Here is a 24,924-nt window from a genome sequence, read left to right as displayed (position 1 = left end):
CTATGGAGGGCTCTAAGCCTATCACAACATTCCGCCCTTAGAGGGCAGAATGTTCTAATTTGTAAAACAAAGGCTTCAGGGAGCCCGAGGCGGTTGCAACCCCCTTGGACTCTGTGAGGCCTTTGTTCACAGCAACAGCTGTTAACAAACATTAGAACGTTGATGCTCTGGGCAACTACCACCCCTTACAAGCCCAGAGAACTCCACTGTCTTCTGTGGAGCGCTCAACATTCTAATGTTCAAATAAACAATAGGCGGAGGAAGGTGCACATTTTCACGCTGATTCACCAAACAGGTGATTCATGTTTGTAAAACAAAAATCATAATAACCCTTCACGTTCAGATTATGCTGCATTAATCAGGTCCTCCACAGCTTGTCCATTTGACAATTAAAAGGAAGGAACATTCCTACTTCACAAATTGAGGCACAGAAGGATGATTCACTGGCCAGCTGCAAGGGAGTATTGAAACGCTCAGCTTGAGATGTGATACACAACTACAATGAAGCAGCAAAAGGAAACAGACTGCTTCAAAGTCATGCCTTTGTTCTCTGTGACACTGACAGATCTGATTGCTGTAAGAATCTGTGCAAGGCTCAATTACAGCCTCAGAGAAACGTGCAGCTTTAGAAGTTACATTTTACACTGGGTTTTGTTAAAACCACAAATTCTGTTCACTCCTGCCAGAAATCAGAGGGTTTTCTGGTGCCACCCAATTCAAAATCAAGCACAATGACTTTGACTTGACTTTCTGTCATCATGCAAACATTTCCATGGGACTATTAACAACATGGATGGGTTATTTCTGGCCTTAGCTTGCCATTCTCAGCAATTATAGAGTAGGTCATGTACTGCAAGAGCACTATCAAGCATTTCTCCAGGTCCAGCCCTTTGTTAGGTGTGGAACTGCAATGGACCCTTAACACCCACCTCTTGTTGTTTGAGCACAAGGCTACAGGTTCCTATTGAATTAATGCAAGTTCCTGTCCCTAAATCCACAAGGGTAATGGTGGAAATGTATGACTAGCCCCATACTTAGTTATTCGAGGAAAGTCAGTGACTTTTGTGCTGGTGATGTTGCACCAACTCTGGAATATGCAAGGTTCATGGAGGTTGTTGGACATGACCATCTTTTAGAAATTGGGTTTCTGGTTGGCAGATGTATGCACCCTTTCCAAGCAGGAACCACAATCCTAGTCATGGTATGTCAAAAATACACCCTAAATTAACCTGTGCTCACCATCTGGTGGCTCGGCTCAGAGCAGTCAAGCTTAACTTAAGAGGCAATATGTAAAGTATTTGTGCAATACTTCAAACAGTAACACAATGAAAACACCACAAAAAGACTCCACACCTGGTTAGAAAAATAGAGCTTAATGTTATAAATAAAACAGGGGCATAAAAACAAAAATCCAGTAAGTAAAAGTCAAGATATGAATTGTTACCGAATAAACTGTAAATTAGCACTTAGAAGCAATTAGCGATTATTTGGGATCCCTGGTTGCACTGGACCGGTACTAAGTCAACATTTCAGGCTGACCACAGTCAAGCATGGCCGAATACAGGGCCCCAGATAGGCTAGCTGAACAAAAGTACCTTGATCCAGGCTGTGTCGTGGAAGATGGTGGGTGTAGCAAATGCAATGTGTCTGCATCGATCCACGCAATGGCGGCGATGCGAGGGTCTTGGTCATGCAACAGCTGCGATGCGTCAGCTCCGATGTGCACAGTGGCTGTGAAGTGGAGTTCTTGGTGTAGTCGAGACTGTCATGATCAGAGATGCAAAGACGCTGAGCCAGAGTGAGTTTCGAGCAGTGCTGGTTCCGAAGGCAATGGGTCAATGTTGATCCCGAATGCACGGGTTATGGTCATGCAGTGGGCGAAGGGCCAGTTCCAACCTATGCAATGGCACCGGTGTGGAAGTACTGGAGAGAACGCATGGAATTCATTAAAGCAAGCACCTTGGTCTGACTTTCAAGGGTCAGCACTGGGGTGGCACCACTTGGAAGGGCAGCCTCAGAGATGGCAGGGTCCAGGTGCAGCAGCAGAAACATTGGAAGTATTTTATGTCCCTGAGACTTCAGATCAGGAGGGAAGCCCTTGGTAAGGGCGGGAGTATAGTGGTCCTTGACACTTTAGATTATAATAGGAGAATGCAAGCCTTACTTGATATTCCATCCCACTATAGGAAGTCGAATGTGTATGAGTGGAATAAACTGAAAATTAAAGTCTGAAACCTTCTCCATTTAGCCAAGGAGGATGACATAATTTGTGAGGATGAACTTAGATTCATGCAAAACGAGCACCCCATGGTACCGGCCCTATATGGGCTTCCCAAGGTACATAAAAACCTTGTAGATCCACCGATGCGGCCAATTGTGTCCGGTATCGATTCGATCACTGAGCCTTTGAGCAAGAATGCTGATTGATTCATTAGACCTCGAGTTGAGAAATTACCCTCATACATTAAGGATACCACCGATATGATCTCTAAGGTGGAAGGAATTGATTTTAATAAAGATCGACAATGGTTGGTGTGTTTGGACATAGAATCCTTATACACCAACATCCCACAACAAGATACAGTGTAAATGATCAGTAACATACTTAGGGCCTCATTATGATTGCGGTGAATCCGCATACTCCGGCGGAAGCCACCGCCGGCCCGGAGTATGCGGATTCACCGCCGCAGCCACATAGAACACCCACCGCCAGATTAGGATGGCGGTGGGATTGCGGTTGGACCAGCGGCGGACGGCAGGTCCGTCCGCCGCTGATCCGCGGGGTGGGGAGGGCTATTTGGTGACGGTGTCTGCAAGACACCGTCAGCCAAATTAGGATTTGCACGGAGACATGCTTTTCCGCGGCGGCTTTTCCGCCGTGGAAAAGCATATGGACTTTGAAGATTTTGAACTTCACGCACTGACCTTAAAACAAAAGTTAGCACAACAAGGATATCCCAAAAGATTGATAAGAGAAGCTTAAAAGAGAGCAAAGTATTTCAATCGGGATAGCCTTTTTGAGACTGATGAGAAATCCATCAATACTAATTTTAATGGAATGAGCAACAAATTGAAAAATTTGATAAACAAGAATTGGTCCCTTTTAAACAAACCAGGGGCGACTCCCCTGCGAAGCCAACGTTTGCATATAGGAGAAATAAGACCATACGTAACCATCTGGTAAAAACATTCATGGAACCCAAATGAGTAGTCAAATGAGCATCCAGGATGGCACTAAACTGAAAGGTAATTTCCCATGTAGTACTTGCACCCATTGCAAGACGATAATTAAAGAACAGAAAGTTGATCTTGATGGCATTTCACACTGGATGAATGAACTGGTGAATTGCAGAACGAAAAATTTAATTTATTTAATTATCTGTCCCTGTCAGAAGGGATATGTAGGCGAGACAAGTTGGGAAATGTAACTTCGTTTAACAGAGCATAGTTCAGCACTAAAAAATCGCAAGAAAAATGCCCCCTTGGTTGAACATTGGGTTGAGAAGAACCACAAGGAGGATGATCGCAAGTGGTTTATTCTTGAAAAAATGAAGGTGTCTGCACAAGGTGGGGACATTGACAAAAAAAGAAAACAAAGAGAGCAGTTTTTTATGTCTAAGTTTAAAACCTATTATCAAGGTTTAAACAATAGAGAGGACTGGGAGAGACTCATCAGATGAGGAGGTTGTATAAGAGGAGGTATTATATGAGTACCCACATTCAGATCAGGTACAGATTGAGGCTTGTACCAGTGTGATCGTTTTTAATAAAATGTAACTGTTGCGAACTCCTTACAATATTAGTCAAACTAGACACCGTGATATATTGCATCAGTCTGTATGTCCATTAGAAGTGCACTAGAAATGATTTTTCCCTCTCCAGCCTTTCAAAAAATGTGGAGAGTGGTTTGGGGTAAACTAACTGTAGTTGTCCAATAAAAATATCAGGTCACATCTAGAAAGGTAACTAATAACTGTATGAATTACTAACTGTATAAGCGAAGGGAGCAATTAATTGACAATAAATGGATGAGATTACTAAGGTTATGAGCCAAAATAGATGAGACCGCTAGGCAATTGGGAAAATCGTAATCGGTTAAAGTAGGGAGACAAAGTATTTTTATTGTAATCACATTGATATTCGATTTTAGTGCTTCAAGAATTGATGAATTATATGTCCTGTAAAGGAAGGATTGTAATCGCATGTGTACACATAAAGTTAATTGAAGAGTCTACAACCACTTGCTTTAGTTATTTTTTTTTTGAAACTACTAAAATGGCAACATGCTTCTTAACCACGCATGTGCGCTCTCGCGCAATGATATAATTAGCGCGCTCAGAGGGTGTGCTGTGTATTTGGTACATTATAGAACCCCCAAGGCGACACCTGGTGTGGTACTTCCCTCCACTTAGAACTTTATTCCAGTTCGAAATTGAAGGTTTTTAGAGGCAGCACAAGCACCCACGAGGGGAAGATGTGTCGCACTGCAAAGACCAGCAGGCCTTGCGAAATGACACGCCCACTGAGGCAGGTGTTTATAATATCTACGAATGTGCGCAAAAGCTGTCTGCTAACATCCTCTGAACTTTGCCTCTGATGAAAGGATGAGGAAATCCTGAAACGCGTCAGGCTGACATTAATCTCGAAGACTGCAGTTGTGTGTTTCTCTGCTGGCAAGCTGTGAAATGGATGCAAATTTTCGATTAAACTTCTTGTGGCTTAACTTTAACCTTGGGGCTAACCTGCTTGTGTTACGGCTGATGCCCAGCCGAGAAGTTAAAGCCCACCGCCTGGAAGCGGTTCCCTGCAGGCTCATTTTTTGCTTGCAGCCAGGAATGAAGAGGGCAGTTGCCATATGCAGGATGGTGCTGTCCAAGGCATTAATTTCACTGCTATAAAGCAAGGCAGGCGACACCTGGTGTGGTACTTCCCTCCACTTGGAACTTTATTCCAGTTCGAAATTGAAGGTTTTTAGAGGCAGCACAAGCACCCACGAGGGGAAGATGTGGCGCACTGCAAAGACCAGCAGGCCTTGCGAAATGACACGCCCACTGAGGCAGGTGTTTATAATATCTACGAATGTGCGCTGTGAAAAGCTGTCTGCTAACATCCTCTGAACTTTGCCTCTGATGAAAGGATGAGGAAATCCTGAAACGCGTCAGGCTGACATTAATCTCGAAGACTGCAGTTGTGTGTTTCTCTGCTGGCAAGCTGTGAAATGGATCCAAATGTTCAAATGCCGATTAAACTTCTTGTGGCTTAACTTTAACCTTGGGGCCAACCTGCTTGTGTTGGATATATATATATATATATATATATATATATATATATATATATATATATATATATATATATATATATATATATATATATATATATATATATATATATATATATATATATATATATATATATATATATATATATATATATATATATATATATATATATCTGAAACCTAAGAGAACATTTAGTCCCTTTTTTATGTTTGTGCCCGTCCCGGTTTTTAATTTTGAAAATCTGGTCACCCTATGTGTGGGAGAATACTTTCAGCTTTGCACAATGTGGGCAATGCAGGCAATGTTTGGGTTTTGGTATACAAGATAAGCTGTCTTGAATAGAAATTAAAATTATTATAAAGAAATAAAATCTAAAATAGTATTTTGGTGTTGTATCTTATATGCAGGACTGTGCATCTGCCCAAAGTATATGTAGCGGTAGATGAAAAAGAAGAGTGGGATACTAAACTGGCTCCCAGATTAAACTATTCCAACACTGCCCACAAATGTGAGGTACTATAAAGAATATTGATTTTTAATAAAAGGTAAGTGTTTTAACGTTATGTAGTATCACGCTACAGTCAGGCAGGCACCATGACCACAGTAATTATATTATTTTGCACTGCAGGGTGAAGGAAAAGTCAAAAGCCCTATCATCTCTCTCAATTTATGTGGAAATATATCAAGATCTTTGATGTGAGTATCTCTATGCAGATGCCAAATACTGTTATTTTTACAGTTTCTGTGTGAATGGGGTAAAATATTATTCATTGATATCCCCAACAGATATAGATGCTTATCTCATTCTTCATATGGATAGAGGCAAAAGGAAGCCTATCTAAATGTATTCTCCTTTGATGCCATACGCTACGAGCTGGAGGTGAATTAACAACCCTGTTTTTTCTTATGTGAGGCTTAAAATCGATTTTAACCTCAGCAACTAGGCCTATCATGAATGTGTTTTAAGGGTATGGAGAAGGATTATTTAATAAATCCATAGCTGGAGGTGAATCTACAACCCTGCCTCTTCGTATGTGAGGTCTAAAGTCCATTTTTGACCTCAGCAACTAGGCATATTTTATCCTATCTATAGAGAACCACAGATACACTGAACCAAAGAAAATGTGTTATTTAACTGTTTTGTTTAAAGCACACGTACTATATGCATCTAAGTGTATGTATTTACTTTTAGATATATTGTTTGGCACAAAGAACATTAGTTGTTTTTAATATATTGAGTCCTGAGGAAGGTGTTTTCAAATCGACAAGACACTCTGAAACGCGTTGACATAAGAACACAGTTAATCTGTTTTTAATGAAAAGGTTTTACATAAAAAGTAATGTGATGATAATTGTATGAGATTCATTAGACTAAATGTCTACAATTATTGACAGAATCGATGTAAAAAAAATCACATAACTCTGAAAAATGTCCTTGCTTGATGTTATTGATTGTTTGTAATGAAGTGTTATCATAAATGTTTTTAATTGCATTAAGGATTGTATTAATTTTTATAATGATGCCAATAATATAATAATAAAAGAAGAATATTGATTTAAGTGTTGCTATATTTGTATTGTCAGGAGATTTCGTTTGGTTCACTGTACTTTGAATATATTTGTCATATTAGCATTGAAGAACTCAGAAAGGAATACTTTTTATATTGGCAAGCCCTTGGAGCCACACTGTGTTTAAGTGATGCAGGTCTAATCCTTTTCACCCACAAGCAGATAGAGCAGCAGACAGCAGGGGAATAGAGCAAGTCAGGAGTCCAGCAAACAGCAGTCCAGCAGAGTGGCAGTCCCTTAGCACAGCAGTTCTTATTCCTGGTAGAGTGGGTACAGGTCTAGAAGTGTACTGATGTGGTCTGAGTCCCAGTTCTTATACTTAGTAGTGCCTTTGAAGTGGAGGAGACTTCACAGATGGGCTATAAAGTGCACAAAGGTCCTCCCCTCCTGCCCTGGCTCCAGACTCACTGCAGGGGGTATACAGCACTTTGTGTGGAGACAGGACACAGCCTATTCAGGTGAAAGTGTGAGGCTGTGTCTACCTCCTACCTCCCAACCTGCCAGCCTGACCCATCAAGGCGAATCAAGTAACTTAATTGCAATTTAATATCCAACTTCACCATAAGTTTGGATTTAAAATTGTGATTCCAGATACACAAAACTTGAAAAGTCTATCACTTTACAATTGGTAATTACTGTTGTAAATTGTAATGAGGTAATCCCAATGTTATACTGTGGGAGAGATAGGCATCGCAGTAGTGAAAAACAAATTGGAGAGTTTTTCACTATCAGGTGATAGGGGCTTATAAATATGCTCCCCAGTTTCTTATAAAAGTGATTTCAGTACTTTAATTTCTTGAAGTGGCGGGGGGACGGCAATCTGCAGTCTGCCCAGCCTGTCACAAACCTGCAATACCAAAATACACCAACTCTAATCTTTGACTGGGTATGTTTTTGTCTGTTCCTCTGTCCCATTCAATACATGATTTGGGTCTCTCCCACTGAGCGTCACCCTTGTGTCAATCAGAATAGGACACCAGTTGAAAGGTTAGCCCTTATTTGGAGTTCATGGAATACTCACTAACCCCAGCCCAAGCAGTTAGCAATATTAGGGATACAAATAATCCTAGGCGGACAAGGTTACATGGGATTACAGGTGGTACCATAACCCTGAGATTCCCTGAAAGATGAGGACTTACTTGTGAAATTGTTAATTATAGGTACAATTCCCCTGGTAATTCCTCATTTCCAGCTGGAGTTTCACCCGAAGATTTCAGCTACATTTAGCAGCCAAAATATTTGGTTCAACAGAACTGAGATGTTTCCGCAGGTCTCATTATTCCCGTGGGGCACAAAAATGCCATTACCAGCACCATTGGAATTAAGAGGCCACCAATGATAAGGTCCCTGGTGTGCTAAAATACATTTTCCTGTCATTAAAACCTATTGCAAGCTGTTCAGTATTAGTTTTTCGAAATTAATAGGTTTCTTCAGAAATGTTGCCAATTAAATTAGCAAAAGAACAAATTGAAAATGAAGTGAAGTGAAGGGTATTAACTGATATAATAATAATGGGCAGCGATAATGAGATAGCACAATTTCTGAAGAGTTCCAGTTTAGCTCTAAATGTAGCAGTCCAAGAAGCACTTGAAGATACATAATGGCCTAATATTACCCAATTTCTGTACTTGGTTACACCATGATAATGAAACTTCACGCCTGAACAGATCACAATTGTTTCATGATGCGCCTGGACACCTTGCAATGACATATTCACTCTATAAGAGCTAACGTTTTCAGAATTGAAACTGCCATCTTAATTTCGCTCTTTGCTGATTTTTAAAATCGCTTCACAGCTCAGGAATAGGAAATATATAGATCAAGCATCTCCAAGGAGTAGCTCGTAAGCTACGAGTAGCTCTCCAGCTACTTGTAAGTCACTCTCCTGTGTGCAGCCCGGTCTACTGTGTTAGAAGGTTTTTCTAGGGTGAATTAATATATGTATACCAAATTCGAAAAATATGTATGTTGGAAACAAATAGTTGAACTGGCAAAATCTATACAAAGCTGAAAGTTTAGAAAAGAATCATGTAGCATTGGGGAGGCTTATTACTAATATGTATACCTTGGTGCAATTTGCAGCACGCATAGAAAAAGGAAAAACAAGGAGAAATGAAGGTATTTCCCCTTGTTGTACCTTTGTTACACCTCCCCTTGTGAAGCATACATTTTAGTTGCTGCCTCAGACCTACAATTCCTTGGAAATCTGGGGTAGGGTCAAAAAGGCCCCAGTAACACCCATCGATCTCCCCTTTATCGCCGAAAATGTGTTAAAGGGAACAATATTTACAAGGCCGCATTAGGCCTGTGCCACGGCAGCATAGCAAAAAATTACCATCCGGTGTCACAGCCTCATTGTAAATGAGGTTCTTAGTTCCTCAAGGTTTCAAAGTGCTGTAGTCCGATTGCTCCTCCCATCCAGGTGGGACCATAGATATTATTTGCTCCACAGACCTCAAGGTAATGGTGAACAACCCTTTGTACACTTTCATGGTGAAATCCTAATAGTTGTCCTTACATTTAAGAACAAAACTGCAAGAAATCCACTTTTTCTGCATGGTCCCCTTAGATTGTAACCTTTTTTTAAATCTTGCTTTCATGTAATTATGACTCAGTGCAATGTGACACTGCTATTCAGTGCCACAGTGTATGAGCTATGTCCCTAAGACTTAACTGTAGAATTATTTTAACCTATTTATGTATTTATTACCTTTTCCAAAAGCTATTGTATGTTGCTACAAAAATTGCTCTAGTGTTGTGGAAGTTAAATGTTGTAAGTGGCCTACAGTGTATATTCACATGAATCACATACAAAACAATAGGGAATGCTAAGTAAAGAGCTATGGCTCCAGCTAATGTAGGGTGGCAAGAGTAATCTTACCGATCCTTGTATAGAGAGCTGCTTTGAAGTCACCCCTACATCAAAGGCACTTCTGGGTATAAGTACAGGGTCTCTCATCCCCTAAAACCTAATCCTGCTGGTGCGGCTGGACTCTGTGAGTCCTACCCTTTCCTGAGTTGCCCTATCCAGTCCTTGGCCTCAGAAGTGGGTTCTGCCGCTATGTTCCTACAAAACCAATGCACATCTAATTGGCGCTGATTCAGAACCGATGCATCTCCCTTTGACGCTGATGCAGAATCTGTTCGACGACAGCAGTTCCACATCCAGCATGGCCCAATGATGGCGCTCTGCGCAGGTTGCTGACGATGCATTGCCTGTAGGGGAGAGGTGTGGCGCCGCGGCCAGGGCGACTGACGCTGGAATCTGGGGATCAGGGTTCGATCCCTGGCTCCGGCGGCAGGTTAGCCCAGCACCATGCGACTCTGGGCAATAGCTTGCTTAATCTTCCCGACGGCCCCCAGCGCCTAGAGACCCTAACGGGTGATTGTGCGCTATACAAATGTGGATTATTATTATTATTATCCCAGCGAAGCTCGACAACGGCTCAGAGAACCGAATGTGTGGAAAAGATCGCATTGTGCCCTGAGCCCTGACCCATTGCTCCATCCAAGATACTTTCTCAACGGTCCCTGTGTGGGTCCTGTAGAAGGCCTGCCTTCCATTGCAGTCAGCCAGAACTTTGGATTTATTTCGGTGTAGCGCAACCTCAAGTAACGTTTTACTGTTATTGACCTCATAGCCCTATCTTTTGCATTTCATCTTTAAAAATTCGTATCTCAAATTCTACTATTTGGATTTTTGTCATGTTGGTCTTATTTTACTCAGATAAATATTCTCTATTTTTCTAAACTTCTGGTGTATTCATTGTGTTACTGTGTGTAACAAATACTTTTACAAATTGCCTCTTAATATAGGCCTGACTGCCCTGTGCCAAGCTACCAGAGGGTTGTGCAAGGGTTATCTTTTAGTGTGTATCTAACTTTCAATGCCTAGAGTGGTGGTTCCCACCTGGCCTTGGCGCATACCTCATCCAACCAGGGATCCCATTTCAACAGTATCTCACAGAGATGTCTTTCGGGTGATTTTAACTTTTGGTTCAAAGCTCCTTCTGGAGCAGCTGAATCTTTCTTAGCTACTATCCTTTCCCAAACATGTCCTTCACTCCTCCCAATTACATACAGTGACCACAATTGATGGATGGTCACACTTACCCAACCGAGACAACATGTAAACTTGGCATCATTTTGGATTACAATCTTACCTTAGACCCTTAACTTGCAACTTTATCCAGCTTTTACCATCTTAAAATTATGCTGCACATTGTACCCTTTCGTTCCTACCACCACCATATACAAGTGATTAATTCCAGGCCTTGTGACAAACTTCCACTGCACACATCCAAAGGCTGTGCCCTATAGGGTTGCTTGACGGCTATAAATTCTGCCAGCAGCCATGCTCAAACACCAATATTTGTCCATTTATCCAAGGTTTGAATCGTTTAATCCAGAATCACAAATCTATTTTAACATGTTGTTTTTAGTAATTCTTTTGCATTTAAAAAAAAATGTTTTTATTGATTTTTGAAACAGAAACAATCATAGCAACATAAAAGAAAAAATAGATCACATATCTCAGATTCATCATTGGGAAAATGCACAGAAGTGTACAGTGGCATAAAAAGAAATGCATAAAATTGGTCCAATATGCAGCAACTCTACATCTTACCAGCAATTGCAGAGAAATATACAGAAAGGCAAAGCTTTACCAAAGAGAAACCATATCAGCATATCTACAGTGTTCCAAGGAGGCATTCTCAGTAAACAACATTATCAGCACAAACAGCATCAACCCTATTCCACATTGGTATATTGTTGTGCCAATTGGCATTGTTTAAATGGACCCCAGAAACCTTTCGGACGGCTGCAAGGTGGAAATTGTTCATTATAAACATCTGATTGGGTATTATAATATACCATATCTTTTTCCCACTCTGCAATAGTAGGTACAGGACCTCGCATCCATCTCATTGCAAGTCTATGCTTTGCTAGGAGAAGATCTATAGCAACCAGCATGTGAACATTCTTCAGGAGGGGCTTCGTATAACGTTACAGTGCCAATAGGGGGTACGGAGTAAAAGAGAGACCCACAATTTTGTTCAATAACTTAAAAATATTTGTCTAGAAATCCTCCACTTGGGGGCACTGCCAAGCTATGTGAAAAAAACCAGCGTCTGGCATGTCACACCTTTTACAGTTATCAGTGCCACGCAATCCATACCTATGTAGGGGCTGTGGTGTGTAATGAACCCTGTTTAAGAACTTAAAATGGGCTAATCTTTGGTGGCCATTAAGCAAGATCTTATGTGTAACTTCACAGCAGTAATACCAGATATAATACGTGAGTGGAACCCCAATGTCCGCCTGCCATACCAGCCGCGCCTTCGTGAAAGGAGTCGTCTTAGTAAGTATTGCTGAAGCATAAAGACGTGAAACTAGCTTGACAGGCGATTGTATAGACAGGGCGGGATCTTCAGTGGTTCTGAGAGATCATCTCCCAGTATAGCTTGCATAGCATGGCACGTCCTAAAGAAATGGAATTGTGTTAGCGCAGAGGGCTCCACTGTGCCAGCAGCCACCTCCTCCCGTGTTCCCACCCGGCCGTTTTTAAAAAGATCACCCATCTTGTGTATGTGTAAACTGTTTAACAAGCAAAGAGTCCCTCACTCAGAGCTAAGAGCAAACCACTGACACCACTCCACTCGCAAACGGGACGAATACAATTGCACACCAGCAAGCATCTTAAGGAGCACATACCAAGCATGGACTGTGGAGTTCGCCAAGTTTAGGACCCCACATTGTCTTAATGGCTGTTAGAACTGGGGTTCTCCAGTTGGCAGAGGTAGGTACCACTGTCCAAATAGGGACCCTTGCTTCTAGTCAGGGTAAGGAGGAGACACTCTTTAGATAACCTCTGCTCACCCCCTTGGAAGCTTGGCACAAGCGGTCAGGCTGATCCAAAAGCAATGTGTAAAGTATTTGTACCAATACTCACAGTAACACAGTGAACACACCACAAACTGAATCCACAACAGTTTAGAAAAATAAAGGTATTTAATCTAAACTACACAAGACCAAAACGACAAAAATTCAACATACACAGTTCCAGAATATGGTTGCGAAAGAGTTCTTAAAGTTGCGATGAAAAGTTCACAGTTGCGTCACGTTTAGCCAACAGTACCTTTAAATGCAACAAAGTTCCAAAGCAGAAGCTGGTGCGGTGGAAAACAAGCGATGCATTGCTTCTGAGACCATGGGGAGGTGTTGGCGACATGGTCTCATGGACTGCCCCTCTATTTGCATTTAAAAAGGAGAGCAGTATATCAAATTATATTGTAAGGGCAGCAGCTAAAAAATAACCTAAACCTACACTAAGACAATTAATGGGGCTGGCACCTGTCATTGGCCACCACAAATGTGGCACGTGCGCTTGCTGCGATTCCACAGTGGAAGGAGCTTTGTTCTCCCACAAAGGTATCCATTGGAAGCATGAATCTTTTTCAAATTGTAAAACAAAATTGTTTGTGTATGGAATAACATGCCCGTGTGGACTGCTATATATTGGAAAAACGAGCCAGGGAATACGACAGAGAATCTGTCAACCTAAATCTCGTATCAGGAAAAAGGTTGAGACTGCACCTTAAGTAAACCATTGGATTAAAAAATCAGACACGGAAGAAGACCTCCGCTGGACAATAATTTCGAAAGTGGAAAGGGATCCCCATGGTGGAGACCAAGAAAATAAACGAGGAAGGCCTTATTGATTGTGAAATTCGACACAGCAGTTTCAGGGCTTAATGAACTTTCAGAAATGTATAAATTATGAACCCCAGGAGGCTGAAGGGTGTTTTCAGCCCCCTATGCTCAAAGAACTTTCAGTAATTCATAAATTATGTACTCTAGGAGGCTGAAGCTTGCTTCCCAGCCCCTTATGCCTCAAGATGTTGACCGTCTATTCACTGCGTTTTATGCATAATACCAGCGGTGTTCCATTATGCTATAAATTGATGCAATATAATATGTATCATGCTATAGACTAGCCGGAGCCCCGTGTTCCAATTGAGAATAAGGCAATCTGCCTTCTATATTAGCAAGACTACAAGTCCTAGGACGGATTGGGCGATTGGCCCCGCCTTTAACGTAGGAGCACGGATTCCCGTAAGCGTGTTGATCCGATTGGGACAAGGACCCGGAAGTAGGGGGACACGGATTGAACAAGGTGAGCAACTCGGTGAATGACGCGGGCTCTACACCACGCGATCGCTAATATCGTTTCGCAAACATATGATAATACCGGTAATTAAAGACTAGCTTGTTTTTCTTGTGCCCTTGAGGAGTTGTACGCGTTCAAGGAATTTCGACACAAGATTAAATTAAAAAGTCAACGCCGAAGGTAAGGACCTATTTTGAAGCTTGTGATAAAAAGCGATGGCTTGAGGGAAACTGACATCTAACATCAGGCATTATTAAATTCTTTGGACAGGACGCTGAGGGGTAACTACTAGCGGAGAACATATACTAACATGGAACTTTTAAACCATCGTTAAAACAATTCCAAGTAAGTGCCATGATTCCGATTGAGCACCGCGGGGCATAGTGTTGGGAGCCCGTAGTATTATTGACAGGACAGATATTGTTTATTTATTATTTTGTCATTTTTCTTCTTTTCCTTTTTGGTGCTTGGATAGATTAATCACTCTTCAATTCACCAGTTAAGGAACTAGAACTTGGTGGGCATATGGAATTGAGGTAAGCTTTTACAGAGGTAATACTGGTGGCACAGTAATGTAGAGATAGGTATTAAGGTGGAATTTTGACTGGTTTTTTCGTTATTTTTTGCAGTGAAGTTGGTCCTGATGAGAACCCTAGAATAAAGCGGGTTTGAAACGCGTAGACCGTGGAACTACCAAACATTTGCTTTCAATAACTGCCTTTAAATAACTTGTTATTTGTTGTATCGTTGGAAATGAGATTGTACAATCAAATCCGAACATGTGTAAATATTGTACAGGATACAAAAGGAATCGTGATTTACCGCAATATTGTTTGGTATAAGACTCACAAGTATGAATGTTTAATGTTTTTCTTTTGAGAGTGTGGTTGATTGGATGTTGAATAAGTGATGTGATGAGAGTGAGGAGAATTGTTGAACATTAGTGTAATTTATGTATTTATTCTTTCTTTGTGTGTAGTGTTCATATGAAGTATTCACCATATGTATGAAATGGTTTTTGTATATGATAAATTAAAAAAGAAATTGGGATATTCAAATAAAAGCTGCTAATGAGCTGAAAGATGGTCTGATGATATGTCCATGCGTCTTTGGATATAAATAATTTCAAATAATTAGCAGGATTGGCATTATTTGTGGTTGTTGGTTAATAAGTGCTCAGCCTTACTGCTTAGGAGCCATACCCCTTTTTTGTTATATAGCAGCAGCGGGCGTCTTGCAACGAATCCGGTCTTTATGGGGAGGAAGGCGATGACTTGTATGGATTCCGGTGCGTAGGTTCCGTAGGAAGTTTGTTCTCGCAAAGACACGATGCGAGGATCTGTGGGAGCTGGGACGATGTTCGCAGCGACATGTTGCGGTCCGCAAGCAGGCGATGCGGCGTCTCCGGCAGCGGCAACAGGCGCTGCGATGATCTTGGCCTTCGTTGTGGCGGGAATTTCCACGCGCTGTAGGAGATGCGCTTCGCAAGTGAGCGATGCGATAACTTTTCTGTAGCAAAGTCTCTCAAATCTTGATTTCCAGCTTCCCAGCACAAGTACAACTTCCAGAGGCACCACAACTGGCCCAAGCACTCTAGAAAGGACAGGGCTCTCTCAGCAGAGCTCAGGAAAGCTAGGGGTGAAGTTCTTTTGTTCCTGGGACTTCAAAACAGGGAGCCAGCTCACAACAGGCCCTTGGAGATTCCTTCAAGTAAGGGAACAAAGCAACAACAAAGTCCTTCCCCTCTCCTAGACAGCAAATCAACTGCAGGTCAGTCCAGCATCACACAGCGGGGCAGTCCTTCTTCTTCAGTCTTCCAGCTTTCTCCTTGGCAGAGGTTCCTTCTTGTTTCTAGGATGATCTAATTTTCTGTAGTCAGGGGTCCTGTACTTATACCCCTAAAACTCTTTGATCCCTTTGTGCAGGAGGGCTCTGAGCCCGGTCTCAACCAGTTCTGGGTGTCCCTTGAGCACGTTGTTTTCCTGGCCTCTCCTTTCCTTTCAGGGAGAGGGGCAGGGTCATCAGCTGCCCAGCAGGAGGTGGAGCCAGCATTGTGGAAGGCAGGCACAGCCCTATTCAGGCCCAGGTGCTATCCCCTCCCACCACTCAAGATGCAGATGAAGTCATTCATCCTAGGGCTGGCCCAGCCAGTCTCCTGGGGGCTCCCAGCCCCTGTCACTCTCAAACCAGACAGCCAATTCACAAACAGGCCCCATGCACACAGAAGGGTCAGACAAGAGAACAGCAACTTTCTAAAAGTGCTGGTCTCAAACACAGGATTTAAAAACAACCTTTCCTAAAATATGTGTTGTTAAATTCTGAGTTCAGGGATACCAGACTTTTATGTCCTATCTTGCTCCTATGGAAGATATGCTGGTAGCCACTGTAGCCAGCATCCCCCATGATAGCCTATGGGGCAAGATAGCCTTACAACAGTGAAAAACGAAAATGGCTGTAATTCACTACCAGAGCATGTCACCTGCACAAGTACATGCTCTACCTTTCACATACACTGCACCCTGCCCAAAGGGGTAACTTGGGCCTTCCGTAGGGGTGACCAAGGTGTACAGAAAGGGAAGGGTCTGGCCTGGCCAGTGGGGACAGTTCACAGACTGCACACAGGCACTTTGGTGGCAGGCCTGAGACACCATTTTAGGGCTACTCATGTGGGTGGCACAATCAGTGCTGCAGGCCCACTAGTAGCATTTGTTATCACCAGCCCTGGCACACTCAGTGCACTTTACAAGGGACTTCTTGGTGACACAATTATGTCAATCATGGATAACCAATCACAATATCAATTTACACGGGGAGCACTTGCACTTTGACCATGAACAGCAGTGGCAAAGTGCACAAAGCATCTAAACCAGCAAAAACAAAATCCAGCCCAGCATCAAAAATACAGGAGGTAGAGGCAAAAAGTTAGGGGGAAACCATGCCAAAGATGCCAGGTCTAACATTGGCACTTTAGTAAAGAAACATGGCAAAGGGTCCGGGGCAGCCGCTACTTTTTTAATCTAGAGGTGAGGTAAGTCATGTGGGCCATGAACCCAGCTATGGGCATGTGAGGCCTGCGCTATCCTATAATAAAGCTCTAAATCTGGCACGCCCAGGCCTCCCGCAGTATATGGCAACATGAGAGTGTCTAAGGCAACCCGCGGAGTTTTGCCCGCCCAAGCAAGCTTGTTCATCAGAGTATGCAACTCCCTAAACATATGCTGGGGCACCACTATGGGTATATTGACAAAGAAAAAGAGAAAGCGAGGGAGTACCACCATTTTTATGTGAGTACCCCGTGAGATCTGAATAGGGGCAGAAACCATGTCTCCAGTGCGCACCTGGGCCATGGGCGAATTATAAAGCACCGATATCAATTGTAAGAAGACCTCGCCAGCTCCCATATGGTGCAGTACGGAAAGCATAAACGAGCATTTAATTGAATCGAATGCCTTTTCTGTGTCTAAGAAGACCGCCTCCGCCTTAACCTCCTGCCGGACATGCTGAAGGGAGCCAAACACTCTCTGAAGATTGTACGATAGAGTTCGACCTGGAATAAATCCGGCCTGCCAAAGGCCAACCAGTTGGGGCAGCAACAGAGACAGGTGATTAGCCAGCATTTTAGCAAATATTTTTGTGTCCACATTAAGTAAGGAGAGTGGGCGATAAGAGGAACATTTATGGGGGTCCTTATCAGGTTTCAGCAATGTTATGATCAGGTCATCATGCATGGAAGGGGGCATTATCCCGATCGCTCCCATCTCGTGAAATAGGGTAGTCAGATGGGTAATCAGGAGGTCGCTAAAACCTTTGTATAAAGAGACTGTTAGGCCATAATGCCCAGGAGTACTTCCCTCCTGCATTGCATTTAAGGCCAGATGAATCTCCGCAACTTCAATAGGGCGCTGCAAGACTTCAAGATGCCAGTTATGTAGCCAAGGGAGCTCAATATTCTCAAGATACTGCAATACATCAGCGTCGCTAGGAGCGATTTTGGAGCTGTATAGCTCTTGATAATATCTACAAAACTGGCTGTTAATATCCACCTGTTCCGTCAGAATAGAGCCCTCCTTGACAACCCGTTCAACCATTCTCCCAGTCACCGACCTACGGCGAGCATTCTTTTGCATTTTTTTATATAAAAAATGACACGCCTTCCCAAAAAACTGAACTGAATTTCAATAATGATTGTGCCACCAAACCCCAATCATATCTGACCTGCCCCTCCTTTCCACCAATGTATAAATATGTTAATTAATACATTCTCATGAGAGAACTTATGTTTAAAATATTTAGCTTTTAGATGGTGTTTGCTGCCTGTGTCCAGATTTCACTGAACATCCTTCTTGCTCACACTGCCCTTTATTTGGATGCCTGTTAGTGAACTCACTTCTTAATTACGTACTCATCACTTGCCAGGATGCCTTTCAATTGGCCAGACAATTCAGCCCTTACACAGAGGTACAGGTTTATGCACCTGTCATTGCACCATAATAAAGTGAATCCTCACAGTATCCAACTAAGTGTTGCCTGTGAGATCTGAGAATGTATCTTACTGGTGCATGACACGTGACCTGTTCAATGAGAAGCTACCGTTTTTCCAGAAGTTTCTAAGTGTTGGATTTTCCTAATGAGAGGTTAAAAAAAGCCCTGAGAGAATCTGGATTGAAAATATGGGAAGAAGTGACGTAAACAAGCCCCTCAGTCTGTTGCTGAGGGACTGAGGAGCTGGGCAGTTCACATTTATTGAGTTTGCTATTAAGCTCCTCTACGGTGATGGAGCAAGAACTCGTAGAAAAGAGACTTGCTCGAAGGCAATCCTTTCATAATAACTCATAACGTCATACTAATTAAAGTATTGTGTAATTAATGTGCACCACATTTCAAATATCAAGAATAAGAGAAGCTTGCATACGTGTCTTATTTAACAAGTAACTTGAGTGAAATCTAAAATGGCTGCTAACGTGGGAAATTGCATAGCTCATGCATAAACTATGTATACGTAGTGATGACGAGCTTTTGCTTAGAGGGAATTTTCTGCACTTGCGCAGACACCTCCAAAATGGCCTCTTGAAAGCTCAAATGCTAAGCATCTGTTTTGCTGAACTAAAAGACACAATTTTACTAATTGTAATGCGGGGAGAGCAATTATAAGAAAATGGGATTAGAGGAGAGATAGGTGGTATACGGTGAAATCATTTTATTTCAAAACTAAAATATATTTTCTTGACTTTCCTAATAGTTCATATTTGGGCCTCCTGAGAGAGACCGTGGCCTATATCCCATGTGACCCGTTACACATGCGCAGTTCAAGTGAGCCAGAAGCCGCATTGTCATTCTTGAAAGCCATCCAAGCAAAGAATCAGCAACATACCCTGGGAACCACCCTGATAGTACCAAATGTATACGTTGTGATGATACAAAATTGTGAATACGGGTGGGAATAAAGATTTTTGAATAAAGATTAGGGGCAGGATCACTAGACAATGAACTAAAGAAAATCAGCCGAAACCTGACATGGTGTGATGATCATCCCTTTTGCCTGGCCAACCAGAATTTGGATTTCTTTGAGATTGAAACATTAAGGGGTGGTACATGGCATTAGAAGAGTATAATTGAGGTAGTTTGGTTAATTAAAAAGAACAGAGAGACCGGAAGGCTGCAGAGTACAGGATGCTGTCGGAGTATAGACCGAAAGCTGAGGAAGAATCCTATTGCAGACTTATAATTTAAGCCAAATAATTAGAAGAAGACCGCAGAAGAATTGAGGAGGAAGATAGTGTCAGAGAGGGGTGCGAAGCAGGAGTCAGATCTAGAAGAGGTCATCTTATCTTATCCTTTCCTGAATCCTGTCCTGGAACCTGTCCTGAAACCTGAAGCCTTTGTCTTCTGTCCTTTCCCGAGGGACTTTTCCCAACTCCTTGGCAAAGGGGTTGGTTCTCACACCATTCTAGGTAACTATAATGTGCTTTACATTTAATTTGTGCTGCTCTCTCTATCCTCTCATTTCCAAGTACCATCATTGAAAGCCTTATTAATTTGGATCTTATCCCTTCCATGGGTGACGGAGACCATTCTGTGGTTTGATTTTGGCTCACATGAATTTCATAAGATAAACATTTTTTTAAAATTCCAGAGTATGTGGTTATTTCCATTGCAAAGTAAGTAGATTTTACTTCATGTCATGTCACCATCAACTAGTTCAACTAATGGTCCATTGACCAGAGGCAATAACTTGTTGATCTGTGTAAGATTTGGTTAGAAGTGTTAGATAACTAAATCTCAGACGGACAATTATAAAATTGACCCCAGTGGATTAAACTGGCCTGTGTGAATGTGTGTGTGTTTATGGGCCCACGGTGAGTTTGAGGTATTAGAGTATCTGAGGCTGGTTTACCGCTGGATCACTGTTAAAGAACAGATGCATCGCCTCCCCTGCGCTGCAGTAAGGAACAGGGGCCTAGCCTTCCCAGAAGCAAGGAACTGACGCATCGCTTTCCCTGCGACCCTTTTTTTTGTTTTGCGTGACGTATCTAAGGCACTTTGTTGGAAAAGTGTTGCGTTTACTACTTGCATTGAACTGAACAATTTCTATCATTTAAGAACCTTATTTTTGATAGTGTATTGTGGATTTTTGCCGGTTGATCATGTCTAGATAAAGAATACTTATGTTTCTAAACTGGTGTGGTGTCCATTTGTAGTGTTTTCACTGTGTAGTTCACAAATCTTTACACACCGCCGCTGAGATAAACTTGTCTACTCTTGCCAAGCTACCAAGGGGGTGAGCAGGGGTTATTTTAGGAGTGTATCCCCCTTTTCCTGACTAGAAGCAAGGGATTTGGACAAATGTGCAAAGCATTTTTAACGAGAGACCCCCATTTCGGTGTCGGAAATAAGAGTAGATCGGGTTTCTCACCCACTAAATTTTGGCAGGTCAAACTCCCCGAAATTTACCAGCTGAAAAAGACCTATTAATTAACGCAACATGTCTTTGCTGGTGCAGTAAACACTTAAATCAGCTTGTGTTATAGTCCATTTTCAGGGCAAAACTGATGATTCCCAACACTTATCACACCTGGTAAATAACAGATCCTGTGGTGTCGTTATTTATCAAATGCAAAAAAAACTCGCAATTCAGATCATAGAACTAAAGTCACTGTTGCTTAAAAAAAATATATATCAACACAAATGAGAACCTTCCAAAATCATTAAGAGAGAAACATAGGGCAGGTTTTCATAAAGAATTGTCAACACGAAACTTTCACAAAAATAAATTCATAAAATCAAATAGCACATCTCGTGCTCCAAATTAAAAACACACTCAACGACCCTGTTATTCGTTTTTGAGCACGTTTTACTCGCACTGGTCTCCTGGAACACAAAAGTACCCTAATATGTGTGTTCAGGCAGCCGAACCACTGACTAAAATGTGTATTGATTTGCAACTACACTTGTACATTACGTGTTCTTTATAAAAGGAAAAACACAAAGACATTAAGCAATGTCATGTATAATTTACAGAGCCCTGATTTTCAATAAAACCTCAGCAAAAGATTTAATTTTTGAAACACAGGTACTATTTTGAGGTACATTCATTCACGAAACCATGGCAACAATATCATTAATTATTTCATACATCAATCAATTTGGGGGTAGATTCAGGTCTTGCTCATGCTTTCAGCATTTTACATAAGCGGGTTTCCCATTCCAGTACTATAGCTGAATCAGGCAAGTTAAAACAGTTAAATCTAACTAAATTAACTATTCAAAGAATTATGCTTTACCTGTTAAAAAAGAAATATATGAGGAAAAAACAATCTTGTATTCTGCAAATAAAAAATCAATTTCGCCCACACTATTTATTGTAAATGTCCAACATAAATGCCATTTCACCATATGTTAAAATTCCATTATCTTGAAACTGCCTTCTAAAAGTTTATTCTTAAATGTCAAAAATATCCCTTTACTTATCTTTCTACCCCACTCCATCACGTGTTTTCCCTATATTGCTCGTAGATCACCCCCATGAACGTTCTCCCCACTTTCCACTCATTTTCTTGCATTTTTCCTCCTCAAGCCTCTCTTCACCCCTCCATATCCCAGGGACATCTTAAGGGTTTTGGGGGTCCAGGGCCAAACTGTTTTTGGGGTCCCCTGTTCGGAACCGGTTTGTATTTATGACTCAATATCAGCTCTTACATGCCCTCTTTGGCCTGGTCGCTAACAGTTCATAGGTACACTGGTCCAAATTCTAAATGTGTTTACATGTAATATTCAGGGATAGTGACGTGTGTTTTCAATGCTGTAACAGGGCAGCAGATCACGAATATTACTGCAAATAATCTATGTTACCCCATCCCATTTCTCATGTTTTGATCTTAAAGAAACTTTTTTGTGGATGTTGCATGAAACATGAACACAAAATTTATCTGCAAAATATCTGTAATAGACCCTCACAAACAACCAACATTAAAAATAAAGTAAGGAAAAAAGTATTTAAAACAATCGGTTTAAGAATTATTGAAGGTGATCAGGGCAAGACTCTCTGCAGAACAGAACTGGCTCAATTAGGAGGCGATGGGGCGGCGCTGAAAGACTGGCGCCATGGACCAGAGCCCGCTTTGACCATGCCTTCAAATGTCTCTACCCTATCCTGCAGACCCATCATCTTCGTTTCTTTCTTTATGTTTTTGTTTGGGAGTGGACATCCTCACTAAACGTCAACTCTTCGTGCCTCCTACCTACCTTCATATGCTATTCTTTCGTGCTTTTTCCACTTTTATACCCAATACCTCAATTTCTTTTCAATTAAAGGGACCCATTTCCTATAAAATGGTTACAACTTTTCTCCATTTTGAACTTCTTTGGCACTCTGTTTTTCTCCTTCCAGACTCTTTTCCTCATATCTTTTTATTTTGTTGTTGTCTGCCAAGTGTGCCACAGTTGTTAATTTGGGTTATGGTACAAACAGAAAAAAGATGACTACGACCGAAGCAAATTATTTTGCCATTACTTTCATTACTTGCCCTTTCAAAGACGCTCAATGTTCCAATTCCTGAATTTTAGGAATTGTTAGAATCTTTTGTAGGCAATTTCATAAATTGTTTCATCATCTTGATTCAATGATTTTTTTACTAATTTAGTTCCTGATTTCGGGGCATGTCAAAATATAATTTTTCAAAAAACGTTTTTCAGACCTTTGTATTTTTATACTTTGTATTCTCAGGTTAGAGTTTTGTTTTATTAAAACACATCCTACAGCTGTTTCTACTAACTTCGGACAATTGTCAGCTAGGTGCATAAACATCATGCATTTGTAAAGTTCTACTACTCATCAACACACACATCTTTCGAACCACATACCCTGTCTCTTCTCATGTTAATCTCACATGAGCTCTAGTTTTGCCATACCTTGTGTCTCATTACAGACTTGATGACTGTAATACCTCTACTCTGTTTTTTTTACTGAAATAAACAGAGGCCTTGGCATGTGTCCCATTACACTCAAGACTTTAAATGAACTAATGAAAAAGCATCTCGTCTACAAACAGAAACTTGAGTAAGAGGTTTTTTAACCAAAAGCTGGGAATCCGAACCAATGAAATATCCAGAGCATGCAAGAGTGCAAAAAAGGCCTGGCCTGCGGTATCGCCACCAATACAGCAATCAGAATTTTGTAGACTATTTTCACTGAAATATCATTACTTAAATACAAAACGGCAATAGCATCTCCACTAGCCCTGGGCGTAGTTCACAAACTTTTACTATGCAATACTCGGCGAAGTGCCGGGAAAAACTCTGCCGCATGGATGAGTTCCGTCAGCGGAAGAGTCTGTTAAGTCGCGCTGGTCGCACAGATTTATAGGGCCAGGAGTTTGCCCCATGCTGTACAATCTGGGGGAATAGCACTACACATCGCGCCAGAGGGCACTGCTGCTTTCTGCCACTCAAGTAGTCATTCTACGCGAGCAGCAGCTTCCTCAACGCGAGGGGCATATTTTTCATCGCAAGTGGACACGATGTGGCGCAACTGCCAGCATTAAGAAATCTCCCTGGGAGGAGGCCTAGCGCGCACTTTTTTTTTCACAAGTGCTCGCCTACTTAACGTTGGGAAGCCGTTCAAGAGAAAAAACTCTACTCAGTATTCCTTCGTTGAGTTTTTTGGAACTCCAATCAGAGCGCAGAATCGGCAAAACCCCGCGAACTCCGCCAGAAAAGCGGAATTCCCCACCCTCCAAATCTGCACAAACCTACCTACAGCTAAATAGCTTTTCAACTTTATTATCAACATTCACTAATTCCTTGTGATTTTTCGAGCCTTGTGATCCTGAAATGTCTTTCCTTCATACGGTCTTTGCACACTCACTCAGTGGCATCTCAATAGGTTCATGGACAATAACAGAAACAAGGGACTTACCATCCATTTCCTCCACTGAGATGTTGGCCAACTGTTCACTGTCGCTGCCAGCGGATAGCGAGCGGTTCAAGTAATGATTTCCCTTGTACAACAAGCCAGCGGTCACATGGTGAAACGGCATCTTCTTCCTGACCAATGAGAGGCAAGCATTGTTAAACAATGTATAGCTAGCAGGTAACATTCATTGTTGGCATTTGTGCAGACAAAAAACAAAGACTTGTCATAGTGTCAGTCCAACACAGCAGGTTGGATTTGCTTTTTATTTTTATAATCCACTTAGTTTAATTTTTTTGCATAGCATAAGGAACATTTCTAAGTCACTTCTATAGGCTTAAATGATTCAAATCAGTGGTTCTAAATCCAGCGACGCCCATAAAGTACATATTGGAATCTGGGGACCCCCATTGCTTCATTATTGGAATCTGTGGGCCCCGACCTGAACAATTTTGATGGTTTGGACCAAAAAAATATACAAAATTATGGAAATAAGC

General features: G+C 41.7%; 1 protein-coding gene across 1 annotated transcript in view; it reads right to left on the bottom strand.

Moving 5' to 3' along the window:
• Positions 1 to 24,554, bottom strand: part of CALN1 (calneuron 1) — a 1,178,007-nt gene extending 1,153,453 nt beyond the window's left edge. The window contains exon 1 of the mRNA XM_078683547.1: positions 24,434 to 24,554. Coding sequence (XP_078539673.1) covers positions 24,434 to 24,554 — 121 coding nt within the window. The remainder of the gene's footprint in view (positions 1 to 24,433) is intronic.
• Between the last annotated feature and the right edge of the window lie 370 nt (positions 24,555 to 24,924).

The sequence above is a fragment of the Lissotriton helveticus genome, chromosome 3_1 (genome assembly GCF_964261635.1).
Source record: "Lissotriton helveticus chromosome 3_1, aLisHel1.1, whole genome shotgun sequence".
NCBI lineage: Eukaryota > Metazoa > Chordata > Amphibia > Caudata > Salamandridae > Lissotriton > Lissotriton helveticus.
The sequence above is the reverse complement of the archived record's forward strand: the minus strand, read 5'-3'. Positions and strand labels throughout refer to the sequence as shown.